The following is an 18,240-nucleotide window of genomic DNA, read 5'->3' on the forward strand; positions in this document are numbered from 1 at the left end:
AATTTGGGGGGCGGGGAGAAATCAACTGAATGATTAAAGTTAACAAATTAAAATTAATTTGGCAGCATAGTTTTCTTTAAAAACAATGATACAGTCATACTCATGTTAGATTTGCTTCATGTTACGTTCTTTCAGGTTACGTCCCGGGGTGACCCGGAAGTACCAGAAAGGGTTACTTCCGAGTTTCGCCGCTCGTGCATGCGCAGAAGTGCAAAATGACGTCATGCGCAGAAGCACCGAATCGCAACCCGCACGTGTGCAGATGCGCCACTGCAGGTTGCACTCTTTTCATGTTGCGATCAGGCCTCCGGAACGGATCCCATTCGCAACCAGAGGTACCAATGTAATTATAATACAGTGGTACCTCGGTTGTTAAACAATCTGTTCCGGAAGACTGTTCGACTTCCGAAACGTTCGACAACCGAGGCTCAATGAACGGTCGGCAAATTCATTTGAGAAAATTGACCATTGTGCCTTGGAACCCATCCAACTTCCGAGGCACGTTCAAAAACAGAAGCATTTACTTCCGGGATTTCAGTGTTCAAAAACTGAAATGTTCAACCAAGGTACCACTGTATTTTGACAAAACCCTGGAGATGGGAAGCCCTTTCTTCAGGAGAAGGAAGGCTTTTTCTGCTCTACCTGCTGTGATTTCACCACTGCCAATTGACTTAAAATATATCTTGCTTGCCGATTGTTCTACAATATCATAGAATCATAGAATTGCAGAGTTGGAAGGGACCCTGAGGGTCATCTAGTCCAACCCCCTGCCATGCAGGGATCTCAGTTAAAGCATCCATGACAGATGGCTATCCAACCTCTGTTGAAAAACCTCCAAGGAAGGAGAGTTCACAACCTCCCGAGGGAAATAGTTCCACTGTCTTAACAGCTCTTACTGCCAGAAATTTTTTCCCTGATGTTCTCATACTCTACTGGATAGTTTTGTCGTTTTAATACGCTCTTCAGCACTGGGGTGGCATCTCTGAGCCAAGAAGAGGTAGATAAATAGATTGTAATAAAAGTAGAGGTAGAACATGATTTTTACGTGCACCACAGCAAATGGTTTAGGTCCTTTGCTCCCATCAGAAAGTGATGTTAGGAGCAGCTTGTACATCAAGACCCTTCTAACCCCTGTATCCAGCAAGTGTTACAATACAGTGGTACCTCGGGTTACAGACGCTTCAGGTTACAGACGCTTCAGGTTACAAACTCCGCTAACCCAGAAGTAGTACCTCGGATTAAGAACTTTACCTCAGGATGAGAACAGAAATCACGCAGCGGCGGTGTGGCGGCAGCAGGAGGCCCCATTAGCTAAAGTGGTACCTCAGGTTAAGAACAGTTTCAGGTTAAGAACGGACGTCCAGAACGAATTAAGTTCTTAACCCGAGGTACCACTGTATAAGCCAGGCTAAGTTATTGGTGAGGTGATCGCCTGGGTGAAGGAACGATTAAAAGGAACGAAGGACAGTGGCTCTGTGTGATACAGCGAATGGGTGGGGCCCCTCCTTAAACTCACAGGGAGCCTCTCATTGCAAACTACAGATGGGCAATCCCCCCACCCCTCATCTACCTCAAGTGGATATAGAAATGAATCTAAGAATTCCTGGAGGGGCAGGGAGGGATGCGTAAAGAATTCTGCTTATTTTCCAAGCCTGTCTGAGATAGAAAAAAATTCTAAACTGAGGTGGAGAAGAATTAATGGGTGGCTCTAAAACAGGCATGGGGATGCGGGTGGCGCTTTGGGTTAAACCACAGAGCCTAGGACCTGCCGATCAGAAGGTCGGCGGTTCGAATCCCCACGACGGGGTGAGCTCCCATTGTTTGGTCCTTGCTCCTGCCAACCTAGCAGTTCAAAGGCACGTCAAAGTGCAAGTAGATAAATAGGTACCACTCCAGCGGGAAGGTAAATTCCAGAGTCGTCCGCGACTGGGCCTAATGGTCAGGGGTCCCTTTACCCTTTACCTTTACTCTTTACAAGGGGGAGAAAAAGTGAGATGTTCTGGAGAACATCGTAAGGGTGTTTGATTTCTTCTGTAAGTTACCCGCCCCTTCAAATTGGGGCCAGGGAAGTATTGTGCAATCTGTGAAAATTAAAGGAGGACCTTCAAATGGGTCGTGATTTGCAGGCAGAAGTGTTCGAGGTTCAGCATCTCTGGCTATGATGACTTGAAACCTCCCATAACAGGGCTGGAAAGGAGTGCTATGTGCGAGAGATCTTCTGCTTCTATTCAGAGCAGACCAGGAAAGAGAAACCTTGGGCTTTCCCCATGTCAGATTCTAACTGCCGACCGTCCCAGTCACCACAGTAGACAGTCAGGGATGAGGGGAGGTTCCCCATCCTTGGAAAAGAATCGTAGAACTGTAGAGTTGGAAGGGACCTTGAGGATCATCTAGTCCAGCCCCCCACAATGCAGGAATACATCTGACCCATACAGGGATGGAACCTGCAGCCTTGGTGTTATCAACACCACGTTCTAACCAGCTGAGCTATCCAGGATGTGATCAAAGTTATTCCACGACAGTCTTGGAAAATCCCACCTCAAAGCCCTGGACTCCTGACTATTAGGTCCAGTCGTGACCAACTCTGGGGTTGCGGCTCTCATCTCGCTTTATTGGCCGAGGGAGCCGGCGTACAGCTTCCGGGTCATGTGGCCAGCAGGACTAAACCGCTTCTGGCGAACCAGAGCAGCACACGGAAACGCCGTTTACCTTCCCGCCGGAGTGGTACCTATTTATCTAATTGCACTTTGACGTGCTTTCGAACTGCTAGATTGGCAGGAGCAGGGACCGAGCAACGGGAGCTCACCCCATCGCGGGGATTCGAACCGCCGACCTTCTGAACGGCAAATCCTAGGCTCTGTGGTTTAACCCACAGCGCCACCTGCGTCCCCTTGTAAAGAGTACTTCCTGCTCCCCCCCCCATAGTTCTCTTATTTAAAGAAGAGGGAGAAAAAGACAACACTGATGATTCAGGTGTCCTTGGCTACTCCACCATCTCCCAAGGCCAACTTTTGTAGTTCTTGCTTGGTTTCAGAAAGAGGCATTTGTGATTTCGGTGGTAATTAAAGCAGCAGCATCAAGGATCGCATTCGGGTTGCTTTTTCGGTTCCCTTGCGTAGGAGTCGCCGGGCACGTCATCTCCTCCTTGGCACAGAAGAAGTGTGCCTTGTGACGGCATAATTAATGCTGTGCCAACGCTGGCAAATTAAGTGGCTCTGTGCGCCGCCAGAATGACAGGAGAGTCACGTTCCCGATTAGCAGGCTCCTCTTCTGGAGGGGAGATTGGAGTGTGCCAAGCTCCAGCAAATGAAAGACTGGGAGCCCTCTTTAAGCTTGCCATCGCCACTTTGAAGCTGTGGCTCCCCAACACCTGATGCCATGTACAATGTCAGATGTAGGGCAAGGGGGTGTGGCTTTCCCCAAAAAGTCTTGGAAGCCATTTGGCCCAGAGGTTCCCCACCCCTGCCTGTGAGAGAGAGAGAGAGATGGCAGGGAGAGAAAACAACTCTTTTAATCTGGGTCTTGCCCCCTGCAGTTTTTACAAGTTCTTGTATTGCTAATAATTAGATGATCATGTATTTTTAATAATTAAATCATAATTGATTCATCACATAAATACATTATATATCTATATCTCTATATATATATATATGTACATATATGCATATACATATCTATGTATCTATATCTCTATATCTATATCTAAAACATATATATATATACACACACATACACACACACACACACACACATATACATATACACAGAGAGAGAGAGAGAGAGCGGTACCTCGGGTTAAGAACTTAATTCGTTCTGGAGGTCCGTTCTTAACATGAAACTGTTCTTAACCTGAAGCACCACTTTAGCTAGTGGGGCCTCCCACTGCCACCGCACAATTTCTGTTCTCATCCCGAAGCAAAGTTCTTAACCCGAGGTACTATTTCTGGGTAAGCAGAGTCTGTAACCCGAAGTGTCTGTAACCCAAGGTACCACTGTGTATATATATATATATATATATATATATGCAGGTTTTGGTGTCCTCGGGTGTCTTCCCGTGTAAAAGTTGGGGTGTCTAGGCGACGTTTCGACGAGGTCTCACTCGTCATCTTCAGGCTGGTGCTTTCGGCTTCTTGTTACTGGAACAGAGCAGGATCTCAGTGTTTGAGTTCCTATAAATACTGTTGAGGGGGTGTGGTGTATAGCCTCCAATGTTCTGGGCAGAGAGGAAGTTCCCTCCCCACAAAAACTGACACCAGATCCAGAGGCACACAGAACACCATCACCAATCAACCACACCAGACCCAAACCCAGACCCTCTCCACAGATAAATTACAGACACCATCCAGTAGCCAAACCATGGTGGCACCTCCGGATGCTGCACCCCCCTGCAATCCCTACACAGATCTGGCTGACACAGGCCACAAAACCACAGCTCGCCCCTATACACGAAGCCAAGCCAGAGCACAACTAAGTGCAGTACAGCCATCTTCTCAGAAAAACTCTTCACAAAGTTCAAGAGGTCAAGACACAAAGACTTTAGCAACTAATCCACACCTAATGACCCACCTAAGTGGTACTCAGGATATCACTCAAGAAATCACTCAAGATATCCCTCAAGTAATTAAGGAACAAAAGAAGAAAAGGCACACTAGCCTGGGAACTTCCTCTCTGCCCAGAACATTGGAGGCTATACACCACACCCCCTCAACAGTATTTATAGGAACTCAAACACTGAGATCCTGCTCTGTTCCAGTAACAAGAAGCCGAAAGCACCAGCCTGAAGATGACGAGTGAGACCTCGTCGAAACGTCGCCTAGACACCCCAACTTTTACACGGGAAGACACCCGAGGACACCAAAACCTGCATTCCTGTACCCGTGAAAATCTACGAAAGCATATATATATATATATATACACATACATACATACGTTGCGTGTGTATAGCCCTAAAATTAAATCATTCTGTTTGATTAGCAACTATTGTTATCTTTGTAAAAATTCCACAGCCCCAAATACCAGTACAGTTGCGTCTGCACATGCGCGGGTTGTGATTTGGTGCTTCTGCGGATGCGCAAAGCGTGATTTAGTGCTTCTGCGCATGTGTGAGCACTGAAACCCAGAAGTAACCTGTTCCAGTACTTCCAGGTTCGGTGCGGTGTGCAACCCAAAAACACACAACCCAAAGTGTCTGTAACGTGATGTAGGACTACCTTTCAAAGACGGTTAAACCAATTCAGTGATTAATTGCACAGTCCAATTTGTGTCTATTCAGAATCATGTCCCACTGAGGACCTACAGTACAGGCCAAACTGTATCTACACAGAAGCGCTCCCTACTGAATTGAACAGGGCTTACTCCCAGGTAAATGTGGGGTGAGGATTGCAGCCTTCCTCCCTTAGGCTGCTATCCAGTATGTGTACGCACACACTTACCCAGGAGTAAGTTGCATTGAGCTATGTGGGACTTGCATGCATAAGATTGAGCTGGAACCCTGATAAAATAGAAAATTAAGCATGGAAAACAAACCAAAATCTGACTAATTTCTTCCGGTCGTTTGTGAAGCACAGCAACCCCGTTGACTTCCCGCAGCTCGTCTCCAACGTGAACAAGACCTAAAAGGCAGAGGAGGAGAAATATTAAAAAGAGGTTCCTTTCCAGGATAGAAAAAATCCCATTCATTCCTTGCAAAAATATCCAACAGCCTGTGCGCAGAATGAGCAGAATAGAAAAACAAAACAAAACCTTCCATGTTCCATTAAATTCCATTAAAGGCACAACTTTATGTGTTTTCTGCTCAGCTATGAAACTCAATCGGTGACTTCAGGCCAAACTCTAGACAGGATTGGACAATAAACCATGGTTTATGAAGCCAGGAATGAGCAGTGGGGCAGAGAACTCCCCGTCTCCTGGCTTCTTTTTCTGCTTTGTTAACCTTCCCCAGCTCAGACGTAATGGAGAACCTCTGACTTAATACCTGCCAGGCCCTTCAGGTTGTGACATGATGTTGGGCTTCAGCCTCCATCGCTCCCATTGGCCACGCTGGCTGGGGCTGATGGGAGATGGAGTCCAACAAGCTTTCGAAGGTGCTACAGCTCTGGAGGGCTTGCTGTATAGGGTTGATACAGTCTTCCAGCCCAGATGATTGCAGGGAGAGAAATGTAAATAAACCGCTGTCCCAATGCGATGAAGCAAAAAAGCGTCCTCAAATGCAGATGTTAGCATTACGACATCATATTGTGACCTTTCAGAACAATTTCCACCAGGCAAGGAGAAGATTGTGCAAAGCAATGGGGCTGCCCTTTGGAGAATAACATCTCCCATAATCCACTGCAACCCATCACACCGTTAGCCAACAGTGCAGATGACAGCAAAGGTTGCAAGGTTTTTAGCTGGGGCAATCAGAACAAGGTCCACTCTTTGACTGCTGATTCAGGAGCCTAAACTGTGTTTGATACAATCAACTTTTTATTTTGTTCTGTGTATATCACAATGTTCTTTTGTTGCTATGGCCAATGGCAGACACAAATAAAGTTTCATTCAAATTCAATTCACACCATTAGCAAGCTCCAGTGAAGAGCATATTTGGGGGCTATGGGGAGAGGGTAACTTCCCAAGCTTGCTTTTTCTTAACCTTGGGTCTCTAGATACTGTTGGACTACAACTCTCATCATTCCTAGCCAGCATGGCCAGTGGTGAGGGATGATGGGAGTTGTAGTTCAAGAACATCTGGTGCCCCAAGGTTGAGAAAGGTTGTTCGAAGCTTCCAGATTGGCTGAATGGGTGTGGGTGGGATGGAACCCTGAGCCAATCAGAGCACAGCTTGCACTCTCTAACTTCAACACAGGGAAACGGAAATCTAGCTGCTGAAGAGACCTACCGCTACGGTCAGCGGCCCCTCCCCTCATGATCCGCGCCACGATCACAGCTCCGGTGTGCTCATCCCGCCTGATCGTCGCACCCTAGAATGCAAAGAGAGACAGACTAATAGAACCACAGAATTAGCAGAGCTGGAAGGGACAACTCGGGGTCATCTAGCCCAACCCCCACAATGCAGGCATATTTTGCCCGATGTGGGATTCGAACCCACAACCTTGAGATTCAGAGTCTCATGCTCGACCAACTGAGCTATCCCAGCTGTCAACCGTTGACGCACAGCTCTTGGCTGGCCCACGAGAGCAGCGCTGCTGGATACTCTTAGTGTTCCTTAAAGCTTGGCTTTGGAGCGAACAGTGGTAAAAAAAGCTCCCCATTTTATGCTGGTTAGATTGTTCTAGGATGCTGGACGCAGGCGGCCCTGCAGAGACCCCGCTGCAAAAATCAGAACGGGCCTTTGACTCTGGACCAGTATACTACTGGCCTCTGAAAATTCCATTTACCTGTCTTTTTTTAAAAAAAAAAATTATACTTTTCAAATATATACATTTCACTGATTTTACATGCTAGAACTTGACTTGTTATTTTGACATGTTAAAAAAACTTGACTTCCTTCCCCCTCTTTCTGCGGTTCCTTACACTTTTAATATCTTCTGCATATCTAAATTAACTTAACTTACTCATTTATTTATCTTCTTTAAACATAGACTCTTACGTAGCTGCAGGTTATTACAATAATCCTGCCAGTGTTTTTATCTGTTTACAAGTTATCTGAAAATATTCAATAAACCATTCTTTTATAAAAAAAGTTTATCTAGATTTTTCATTCTTCCAATAAGTTTTGCCATTTCTGCATATTCCATAAGTTTTTGTATCCATTCTTTCTTTGCTGGGACTTCTGCTTCTATCCATTTTTGGGCAAAGTAACATTCTTGCCGCTGTAGTTGCATACATGAATAAATTTCTATACAGTCATACCTTGGTTTTCAAACAGCTTACCGTAGTTCTCAAACGTTTTGGCTCCCAAACACCGCAAACCTGGAAGTGACTCTTCTGGTTTGCGAACTATTTTTGGAAGCCAAACGTCCGGCGGGGCTTCCGATTGGAGCTTCCTGAAGCCAATCAGAAGCAGCGCTTTGGTTTCCGAAGGTTTTGGAAGTCGGACGGACTTCCGGAACGGATTCCATTCAACTTCCAAGATACGACTGTACAATTTAGGTAGCTCTATCCCTATAATTCCCAAGAGAATTATAAGGATTTTCCTGTTCTAGCTAAATGTGCTCAATGTGGCAATGCCAGCCAACGGTGAAGACTTTAAAATGAGATTGTGCAGAAGCTCAACTCATATCTTAACCTCGCTCTCCAGAAGCACTCTCCATGCCCCCATGCCCTGCTAGTGGCGCTTCCTGGAAACATCTGATTGGCCACTATGGGAAGCTAGATGCTGGCCTGTTCAATTCAGCAAGGTTTTTCTCCTGTTCTTGCAAGCCCTTTCGCTGCCTGTGGCACAGGCCGTGAGAATACATACGCACCAAAGGCTCTTTATTCTTCACCAGGCGAACTATTTTCACAGACTCCTCGTCGAAATCTTCATCAATGTTGTCCGGCAAAGGAGGGAGGACAGGGTCAAAATTCTTCTGGGCAACCGTGTCGTGGACAGCAAGCATGGCCTTGGGGTTACAAGGGAATGGGAAGAGAGAGGAAAGAGGCGCAGGGTGTAAGGAGATGGGAACGGATTCTTGAAGATTTCCAAGCAGGACACATCAATCAACTAAGGCAGGTGTCAGGGAACTGCTATCGGCTCGGGGTGGGAGGGGAAAAGCCGGAGGATTACACAGAGCCCCCAAAGATCGTGGGAAGCAGCTCCTCCTCAGCGGAAGAGAGTAACCACGCCTCCAGTGGAGAGGAGCTTCAGGGCTCGGAGGAGGTGAGGCGGTGTCAGGACACTTTGCCTGGGCAAAGCAGGGAGGAGAGAGGTCCTCTGTTACCTACACCCTCAGTAGGCTTCCGCGCCGAGAGGGGAGGCGCAGATTGGGCGTCAAGAAACTACTCTGCTGGGGAAGGTTTAAGGACTGCGCACTCACAGATTCTGCCAGTGAATGAGCAAGACACGGGAGAGTGGCACTCTGCACACAGAAAGTTTATTTTGGCATCAAAAGCACGGCTTCACAGCCGAGCAGGGAGGCATTTGCCTACTTGCTCTCGAGCAACCCCTTGGGACCCTAACAGCAGGCATAGGCAAACTCTGCCCTCCAGATGTTTTGGGACTACAACTCCCATCATCCCTAGCTAACAGGACCAGTGCCACAATTTAGAGCAGGTCAGCCACAGCACTCAGCCACAAAATACCAGCAGCACATTCCCAAATTATCTCAAACACCCAAGCAGCAACACCAAAGTCAAAACAATTCAAACGAGCTTGTCAGCCAATCATCCCAGCCTGGAGTCCTTTTTAATCTTCTTTATTTGCAAAGCCTAAAAGATAAATCGTTTCTATGTAAGAAAGAGGGGAAAGAGAGCAATCTTTAAAAGACTTTGAGGGGGTGAAAATACACGAGGTCGGGCCTTATTGTGTCACTTATCATTCCAGAAAGGGAGTCCAATTTTTGACAAACTGTCATTCAAAAATCTTCAGAAGTTTAAAACTAATTGGAAATTGGAGCTACAGAAGATAACCTCCAAAATGCAGCTGCGGAACATTTTTTTTCTGCTGTAAGGATATTAACAATTAGTTCTAAGCAAACTGTTTCAATACATTCATTCAAGGAGCGTAACAGTGACCGCAAATGAAGTCCTACTCAGAGTAGACCCACTGAAATCAATAGGCAAATTACTTAAGTCCATTGATTTTAATGGATCTACTATGGAGTATGACTAACACTGTTGATCACCCGGTACCTTTTACAATTCCGTTTTCACACATTTAAGTTCAAGATGCTAGTCTAATAGCTTTGCTTTACTGTTCACGTTCAGAACACATGTCAACAAACAGCTTTTACAGCAGAACATCTTCTGCAAATATCAATGTGCGTATCTTTTTGTAATAGATACAAAAATACCTGTGTGAAATTCGATACCATTAGTACATGACTTTGAAAAAGCTCCCTCCCAGGTCAGATATAATCAAAAGGAAACGAATATTGTTGCCAGCTTTCTAATAACTATGAGCAAGAGCGCCGCCCTAGTGGGCCATCTTCAGAAGTGTAAGTCATAGAGGGGGAACCACAACTGGAACGTCCCTGTTCCTTGTTCTCCCCAGCCTCTGAAGTCTGGGGTACCTGAGCTAATAAGGAGAATCTGCCCCCTGGGGTATCCTGCTATACACTGCTGGGGCTTTGAAGTTTAATATTAGGACTTTGAACTGGGCCCAGACATCAATTGCAGCCAGTATCAGCTTCCCAATGAGCATACCTGCATGATATCCACAGGTTGTATTGTTGGGTATGCACACCTAAGAAATGTAATGTTTGAGGAGCAAGCCACTCTCAACCCTGAGCCCTGATCAAGAACAGCATTGGAGTAGCAGAAAGCTACCCACAGACCCAGTTCAGACATAATGCAAAACCATAGATTGTACTAAAAAAAGAAAGAGCTAAGAATCCACACCAAGCCATAGTTCAGAGATAGGAGTCTGCTTTCCTCCCCTCCCCCATCTACTCAGCATTCAGCTTTGCAAGTTCATCAGTTCATGCCTGTCCTCAGTGCTTTTTTTCCTTAAAAAAATGTTTAGGGTTACTCTCATTTTTACTCAAGAAAACCACCATTTAATAGTTCAAATCGGAGGAAATAAATACAGTAAATCAGGCATAGGCAAACTCGGCCCTCCAGATGTTTTGGGACTACAGCTTCATCATCCCTAGCTAACAGGACCAGTGGTCAGGGATGATGGGACTACTGGTCTGTAACCTAAAGCGTCTGTAACCTGAGGTACCACTGTAAGTTTATTATGTGTACAATGTCCATCAGACTTGCTTGCCCCAGCCACTCTGGGTGGCTTCCAACATATATAAAAACATAATAAAATTCGAAACATTTAAAACTTCCCTATACAGGGCTGCCTTCAGATGTCTTCTAAAGGCTGTTCAGTCGTACCTTGGTTGACGAACACCTTAGCAGTCGAACGTTCTGGAAGCTCCTGCAGCCCATCGGAAGCCGCACCTTGGAAGTCGAACGGACTTCCAGAACGGATTCTATTTGGCTTCCAAGGTACCATTGTATTGTTATTTTATCTCCTTGGCTCAGGGGGTCACACAACTCCATACCTTCCAACATTTCTCCAATGAAAATAGAGAAGGGACGCGGGTGGTGCTGTGGGTTAAACCACAGAGCCTAGGACTTGACGATCAGAAGGTCAGTGGTTTGAATCCCCACGACGGGGTGAGCTCCCGTTGCTCTGTCCCTGCTCCTGCCAACCTAGCAGTTCAAAAGCACGTCAAAGTGCAAGTAGATAAATAGGTACCGCTCCGGCGGGAAGGTAAACGCCATTTCCGTGCACTGCTCTGGTTCACCAGAAGTGGCTTAGTCATGCTGGCCACATGACCCAGAAGCTGTACCCCAGCTCCCTCGGCCAATAAAGCGAGATGAGCGCCACAACCCCAGAGTCGGCCACGACTGGACCTAATGGTCAGGGGTCCCTTTACCTTTAACTCAGAAACTGGGGCGGCTTCTGTAAATCCGGGACCGTCCCTAGAAAATAGGGACACTTGGAGGGCCTGTTAGTGCAGCACACCCACACAAGGACACCTGTTTCCAAATTGGGATTGCTGAACCCCAGGCCATCTTTAGTTCAGTCTCACTACCGCGCCCCCACCCCCTTAAGCATCCGCAACAGATACTGTTGGTGGTATATGAGCAATTGCTTTTGCACAGCACCCTTGGAAAGATAATCTTCCTGGCGCACAAGATCCATGTGTGCGAGCGAGTGTGAAAAAGAACACCCTGCTTCCTTGGCTTTCTCTCTTCATTTCCCCTTTAAATTATCTTCCCCCAGCTTTTCCCGCATGTTTTATTAGATCGGCGATAAATCTAAAGAGAACATAATTTTTGCGCTTGCCTGGTATCATTAAATATTTCATACAATGGATCTGAACTGGCAGCCAGCCATAAAGCTGCAGCAGAGACTTATGGAAGAAGTATTTTTCCACACTTCAAGGGATAAGTTGGCTTCCGAACAACAAAATGAATACCGATGATGGGAAAGGAGGGAACAACCAACTAGGCGGCAGCAATACACAGAGTTATTAGGAACCCTGAATGGTGGTGTTAGAAAGCAATAAGGCTGCGTACACACCATACATTTAAAGTACATGTAAAGCACACATCCCCAAAGAACTGGAGTTTACCCCTCATAGAGTTACAGTTCCCAGCACCCTTAAACTACAGTTCCCAGGTTTCTTTGCAAGGGCAAGCAATATTCAATAAATATATGGTGAGTACATGGCCTAAGAAACTGAATCTGAAAACTGAAACCCCATCTGCACTATAAATTTCAAGTCGTCTCTCACAGCTTTAAAGCAGTCATGGCTTCCCCCCAAAGAATTCTGGGAAGTATAGCTTGTCACGGGTGATGAGGGTTGTTTGGAGACCCCTATTCCTCTCCCAGAGCTACCGTTTTTCAAGGTAATTTAACCAGCAGCCCTTCTGAGGGAACTCTTGGAATTGTAGCTCTGTGAGGGGAACAGAGGTGTCCTACTAAAGGTAAAAGGCAAAGGTAAAGAACCCCCGGATAGTTAAGTCCAGTTAAAGGTGACTATGGAGTTGTGTCGCTCATCTTGCTTTCAGGCCGAGGGAGCCGGCGTTTGTCCACAGACAGCTTTCCGGGTCGTGTGGCCAGCAGGACTAAACCGCTTCTGGCGCAACGGGACACCGTGACGGAAACCAGAGCGCATGAAAATGCCATTTACCTAACGCTGTTTTCCTTCCTGTCATAGCAGTACCTATTTATCTACTTGCACTGGCATGCTTTCAAACTGTTAGGTTGGCAGGAGCTGGGACAGAGAAACAGGAGCTCACCCCGTCATAGGGATTCAAACCGCCACCAGCTCCTCATAAATCCTAGCAGCCATAGCAACCTGTACAGTGGTACCTCGGGTTAAGAACTTAATTTGTTCTGGAGGTCCATTCTTAACCTGAAACTGTTCTTAACCTGAAGCACCACTTTAGCTAATGGGGCCTCCCACTGCCGCCACGCTACCGCTGTGCGATTTCTGTTCTCATCCTGAAGCAAAGTTCTTAACCCGAGATACTATTTCTGGGTTAGCGGAGTCTGTAACCTGAAGTGTATGTAACCTGAGGTACCACTGTATTTCCCAAGCCTGCTACATGACCACCCTCTTGTATGGCATTGGTGCCATCTTAGCAACGTAAGCCCCAGCACTCACCATCTAAAAGGAAGATACAAGGAGAATTGATGCAGTAGAATATTGCAGATGCAGAGATCCTTTGGCCCTCTGGATATGGCAGAGCTACAACTCCCATCATCCTTGACCACTGCCCTGTGTGCTAGGGCTGATGGGAGTTGTAGTCCAACATCATCAGAAGGCCCAAAGGATGCCCACACTTTAGACACACCCACACACCATCCCTCCCACTCCTCACCAACTGGGGAAGACCTTGTTGATTTTACTGGGTATAATCTATCCAGATTTCTATTTCTTTTACAGGTGATTTTATGGGGGGAGGGGGTGATGTGGAGGGGGAAACCAGTGCATAAAAGCAATCTTATTTCTCTGCACTGCCTCTCTCATTGCTAAATCCACTACAGACTGCTGCAACTGGAAATCATTCGCACCCCGGCGAACGTCATTAAAACCCTGCTCTAAAAACCCTGCTCGTTATAGAGCTGTTTTTAATACCTAAAGGGCAAGGAGAGCCAAAGACCTTCCTCCTGCAGTGGGAGAATAAAGATCTCGTGCCGACAAGCAGGAAGCGGCCATTGATATTATGCATTCAGTGCTGTGGGGCAAGGAGGAGCAGGTTGCAGTGGGTGGGCAGGTTTGGCTAAACATCGGGGTTGGATGAGAAAGTGCGGCTCAGCAGCACGGGACTAAACCAAGGCCTGGCAGTTTCTTGGTGCCACAAACACCATGTGGTAATTATGCACAGGGCACATCCTCTGAACATGTGCAGAGCGCCCTTCCATGTTCTCTGAGTAGCTGCAGCCACTCTCTCTGCCGAACAGAGGCACATTCAGAATTAAGGATACCGTATTTTTCGCCCTATAGGGCACACTGGCCCATAGGGTGCACCTCGGGGTTTTTTTGGGGGGGAATGAATTTTTAAAGATTATTTCCCCCCCAGCCCCCAGAACAGGCTGCTATCTGCAAGCCTTGTGAGCCCAGCGGCAACTCCAGCCGGGCTCACAAGGCTTACGGACACCTGCGCGAAACACGGAGCAATCTCCGGAGGGCACCCCGTGCTTCGGGCTGCAGGCTGCTGCCCGCAAGCCTTGTGAGCCCGTGGGACCTCCCGCCGGGCTTGCAAGGCTTGCGGATAGCTTCCTGAAGCCTAGAGAGCAAGAGGGGTCGCTGCGCACCGACCCCTCTTGCTCTCCAGGCTTCAGCGAAAGCCTGCATTCGCCCCATAGGACGCACACACATTTCCCCTTCATTTTTGGAGGGGGAAAAGTGCGTCCTATAGGGCGAAAATACGGTAAATTTTTCAACGCGTTTCTATCACAGAAAACACCCAGGGTAGGTAACAGACCAAACAAACAGTAAAACGTGTCATTGCATACATTGTAGCACTGGCAATAAACAATCAAGCATTAAAAGCAAACCGAAAGCAGAAACAAACAGGAACAAGCAAAATGGTATTAAAACTATGAGTAAATCGACTGTACTGTATATGCAGTAGCGGAAGCGAGAAGCAGGCAGCAAAATGACCATCTTCCTAAATGCTTTTGGGGACTAGCCTGAGGGCTCCCTCCCAATATCCTTTTGGTCGTGCATCCGTGATGCTTTGTGCTCATGATGGTATGGGGAGGTTATGTGCGGGTCCCTATTGTTTGCACCTGCAACAGCCTCTGAGCAAGGGAGATGGCTTTCTTTCCAATCTGTCCTGCAGCTTCGCGGCTAAAATCCTGCAACATTTCATAGCAAAACTGTCAGGGTGTGTGAGAGTTCACAACTTGCGTTGTGCTATAGCACAAGATCGCTCCTCTGAATAACCACGTGGTAAAATAGGGGAAGTACTGCAGAACAACTGATAAATCAGAATGATGTGCGAACTCACGCACTGTGACATGTTGCAAAAAGACAAACAAACCACTAGTCTCACAGAGCTACAATTCTCAAGAATGGTTTGCCAGTTGTCCTTCACAGGGAGCTCTGGAAAGTGTGGTTCTGAGATGATGAGGATGATGATACTTTATATAAAGTATTATTATTATTATTATTATTATTATTATTATTATTATTATTACCCTGCCCATCTGGCTGGGTTTCCCCAGTCACTCTGGGCAGAATTTTAAAAACACGGTAAAATATCAAACATTAAAAACTTCCCTAAAGAGGGCTGAGAGGGGAAAAGGAATCACCTAACAACTCTCAGTACCCTTAACGAACTACAGTTCCCAGAATCCTTTGAGGGAAGCTGTGACTGTCTGAAGTGGTATCATAGTGCTGCAAATGGATGGTATGAAAATGATCTCAGAGAGGCTCTCTTTGGTCATCTTTCTACTGCTGAGTTCACACCCACACCCTACATTCAAAACACTCTCTTTGACAATTGTGGCTTCCCATCGAGTTACAAGTCCTGGGCACTGTAGCTTTGTGTCCCAATGACTCTTAACAGACTACAGTTCCCAATATTGGGGGTGGGGGGCACAAGGATGCTTTCAATGTAGGGTACGGATGTGACCTTACACATTCACCCTGAGCAACCGCCCACAGCAATATCTCAGCAAACACCAACAGGAAATGATCTTCCTATAATGTTAGCCTATTGCACGTAAATTAAGCGGCGGCAAATGACTAGAATTGACAAGGAAATGGCCAAAAGCACAGTTGCTCTCCCTGCAACACCATCCCTTTCTCAAGCTACAGAACCGTTTTTTACCCTGAGATGAGGAGTGGAAAGCAACTGCAGCAGCTCTTTTTCGTCATTATTCATTGGCGTAGTCTGCAATTCCTCTATAACCTTAAAGAGAAAGAGAGAGAGAGAGAGATCATCCATGCACAAGGCAGCATCTTATTTTTCCCTTGCATTTTCAGGCCAATGTTTTGCTAACCTCAGTGCAAGAACATGTCGACGTCCACCTCTGCGGCATATATAAAACTCCCTGCAAAGGTACACAAGGCTGGGAAATAATCCAGGAGCACAGAAAGCTCCGATGTTCCATCGACCTCAATAACTCTCATACTCTAGGGATGGAGAACCTGCAATTCTCCAGATTTTGTGGGACTCCAACTCCCATCACACCTACCCAGCACAGCCAATGGTCAGGGGTTATGGGAGGTATAGTTCAGGAACCTCTGGAGGGCAAAGGATTAGCCATCCCTCATCTCCCCTGACTGTCCATGGCTTGAGTATTATTTTTTTAGCCCTGCCTGGAGATAACAACATATGCAGCCTGCCGAATCAGACCAAAGGCCCCTCTGGGAATTTGCACGCTTGCATAGTCCCACTAAGCAATTGTTTGGTTTAGCGTGATGTGTCTACCTGGCCCATGTGTGCTACTAAATGAGAACAGAGACTAAGGTTGTGTACACACCATATATTCAAAACATACGCACCCAGACACACACCAAATAATACTAGGAGCTGTAGTTTGGGGGAAGAAGGAAATGTACGGTCTGTAATAATAACAACAACAACAACAACAATAATTTATTATTTATACCCCGCCCATCTGGCTGGGTTTCCCCAGCCACTCTGGGCAGCTCCCAACATAATTAATGACAATAATCAAAAAAAGTGATAAAACATCAGACATTAAAAACTTCCCTAAACAGGGCTGCCTTCAGACATCCTCTAAAAGTCTAGTGGTTGTTTATTTCCTTGACATCTGGTGGGAGGGCGTTCCACAGGGTGGGCGCCACTATCGAGAAGGCCCTCTGCCTGGCTCCCTGTAACCACACTTCTTGCAGTGAGGGAACTGCCAGAAGGCTCTTGGAGCTGGACCTCAGTGTATGGGCTGAATGATGGGGGTGGAGACTGTGTGTGTGCTGTGGGGAAATGATGCTCCAGTCAAAATATAAAATCCCATCTTTGCTAGGTGAGCAAAGGGTTAGGCACTCTGTGAGGTTATATCCTCTGCTTGCCCAGGTGGGAAGGGTAACAATAGGGAGCTAATCCTTATCACTTCCTCCCACCTGAGGAACACTTCCTTTCTCACCATACAGATGTATAGGCTCCATCTTTGGTCTAAACCAGGGTTTCCTAAACTTGGGTCTCCAGGTGTTTTTGGACTACAATTCCCACCATCCATAGCTAGGAGGACCATGGGTCAGGGGTGATGGGAATTGTAATCCAAAAACAGTTGAAGACCCACGTTTGGGAAACCCTGGCCTAAACCATTTATTTTGTAATCCAAAAAGATATTCTACCTGACTTATTTCACTTCTATTTTTATATTTTTACATTGCAGACTTCTGTGTTGTTATTTCATTTGGAGGGATAAATAAAAGGGAAGATCCCGTCTGCCAAAAGGCACCCTGGATAGCTATACAGCTTCACCCCGGCTTTCTATATTGATGCTGCAAAGCACGGTACAGTCGTACCTCGGAAGTCGAACGGAATCCGTTCCGGAAATCCATTTGATTTCCAAAATGTTCGGAAACCAAGGTGCGGCTTCTGATTGGCTGCAGGAAGCTCCTGCAGCCAATCAGAAGCTGAAGAAACCACATCAGAAGTTCGGGTTCCAAAGAACATTCGCAAACTGGAGCACTCACTTCCGGGTTTGCGGCGTTCGGGAGCTAAAACGTTCAAGTCGCAAGGCGTTCGTCAACCAAGGTACGACTGTATATTTTTGACTCTGCTAAACTAGATGCTAAGTGGAAAGATAACAAATAAGTAATATATCCTATCCTACCTTCCAAATCCATCCCAACATATGCAGCATAAGAGGGCATATTAGAAGCTACAACTATAATACATGAGATTCAGTTACTCCTGGATATAAGACTATAGAAAGAAAAAAGCGTAGGCCTTTCTGGAGGCGGTGTTGCTCGCTTATGGCAAAGGCACCAGAGAGTCTAATAAATTATAAATTGCGCAACATTCTGCAGAGAGAGAGAGAGAGATCTCAGATGGAAAGATTGCAAAGTTACTCTCTGCAGCACCATCAAATCACTAGAAAAAAAAGGTGGCAGGGATCAGGGGTCAGCAAGCTTTTCTAACACAGGGGTCGGCAAGTTTTTCTGCCGG

At 46.4% G+C, this 18,240-nt stretch overlaps 2 protein-coding genes across 7 annotated transcripts in view; one reads left to right on the forward strand and one right to left on the reverse strand.

Annotated features, from left to right (window-relative positions):
• LOC309354179 (G protein-activated inward rectifier potassium channel 1-like) overlaps positions 1-18,240 on the forward strand; it is a 230,459-nt gene that overhangs the window by 142,269 nt on the left and 69,950 nt on the right. The window lies entirely within an intron of this gene.
• The window catches only part of MPP3 (MAGUK p55 scaffold protein 3), an 86,837-nt gene that overhangs the window by 45,077 nt on the left and 23,520 nt on the right, over positions 1-18,240 (reverse strand). For all 6 annotated transcript variants that reach the window (XR_014162174.1, XM_081884084.1, XM_081884086.1 and 3 more), the window contains exons 5-8: positions 15,931-16,011; positions 8,406-8,543; positions 6,878-6,959; positions 5,527-5,612 (exon numbers count right to left, since the gene is read on the reverse strand). Coding sequence is in view for 5 of the 6 variants with exons in the window: in XM_081884084.1 (XP_081740210.1) it covers positions 5,527-5,612; positions 6,878-6,959; positions 8,406-8,543; positions 15,931-16,011 (387 nt within the window). In the remaining variant the exon portion in view is untranslated. The remainder of the gene's footprint in view (positions 1-5,526; positions 5,613-6,877; positions 6,960-8,405; positions 8,544-15,930; positions 16,012-18,240) is intronic.

The sequence above is a fragment of the Podarcis melisellensis genome (assembly GCF_964234715.1).
Source record: "Podarcis melisellensis genome assembly, chromosome: 13".
In the NCBI taxonomy this organism is placed as follows: Eukaryota; Metazoa; Chordata; class Lepidosauria; order Squamata; family Lacertidae; genus Podarcis; species Podarcis melisellensis.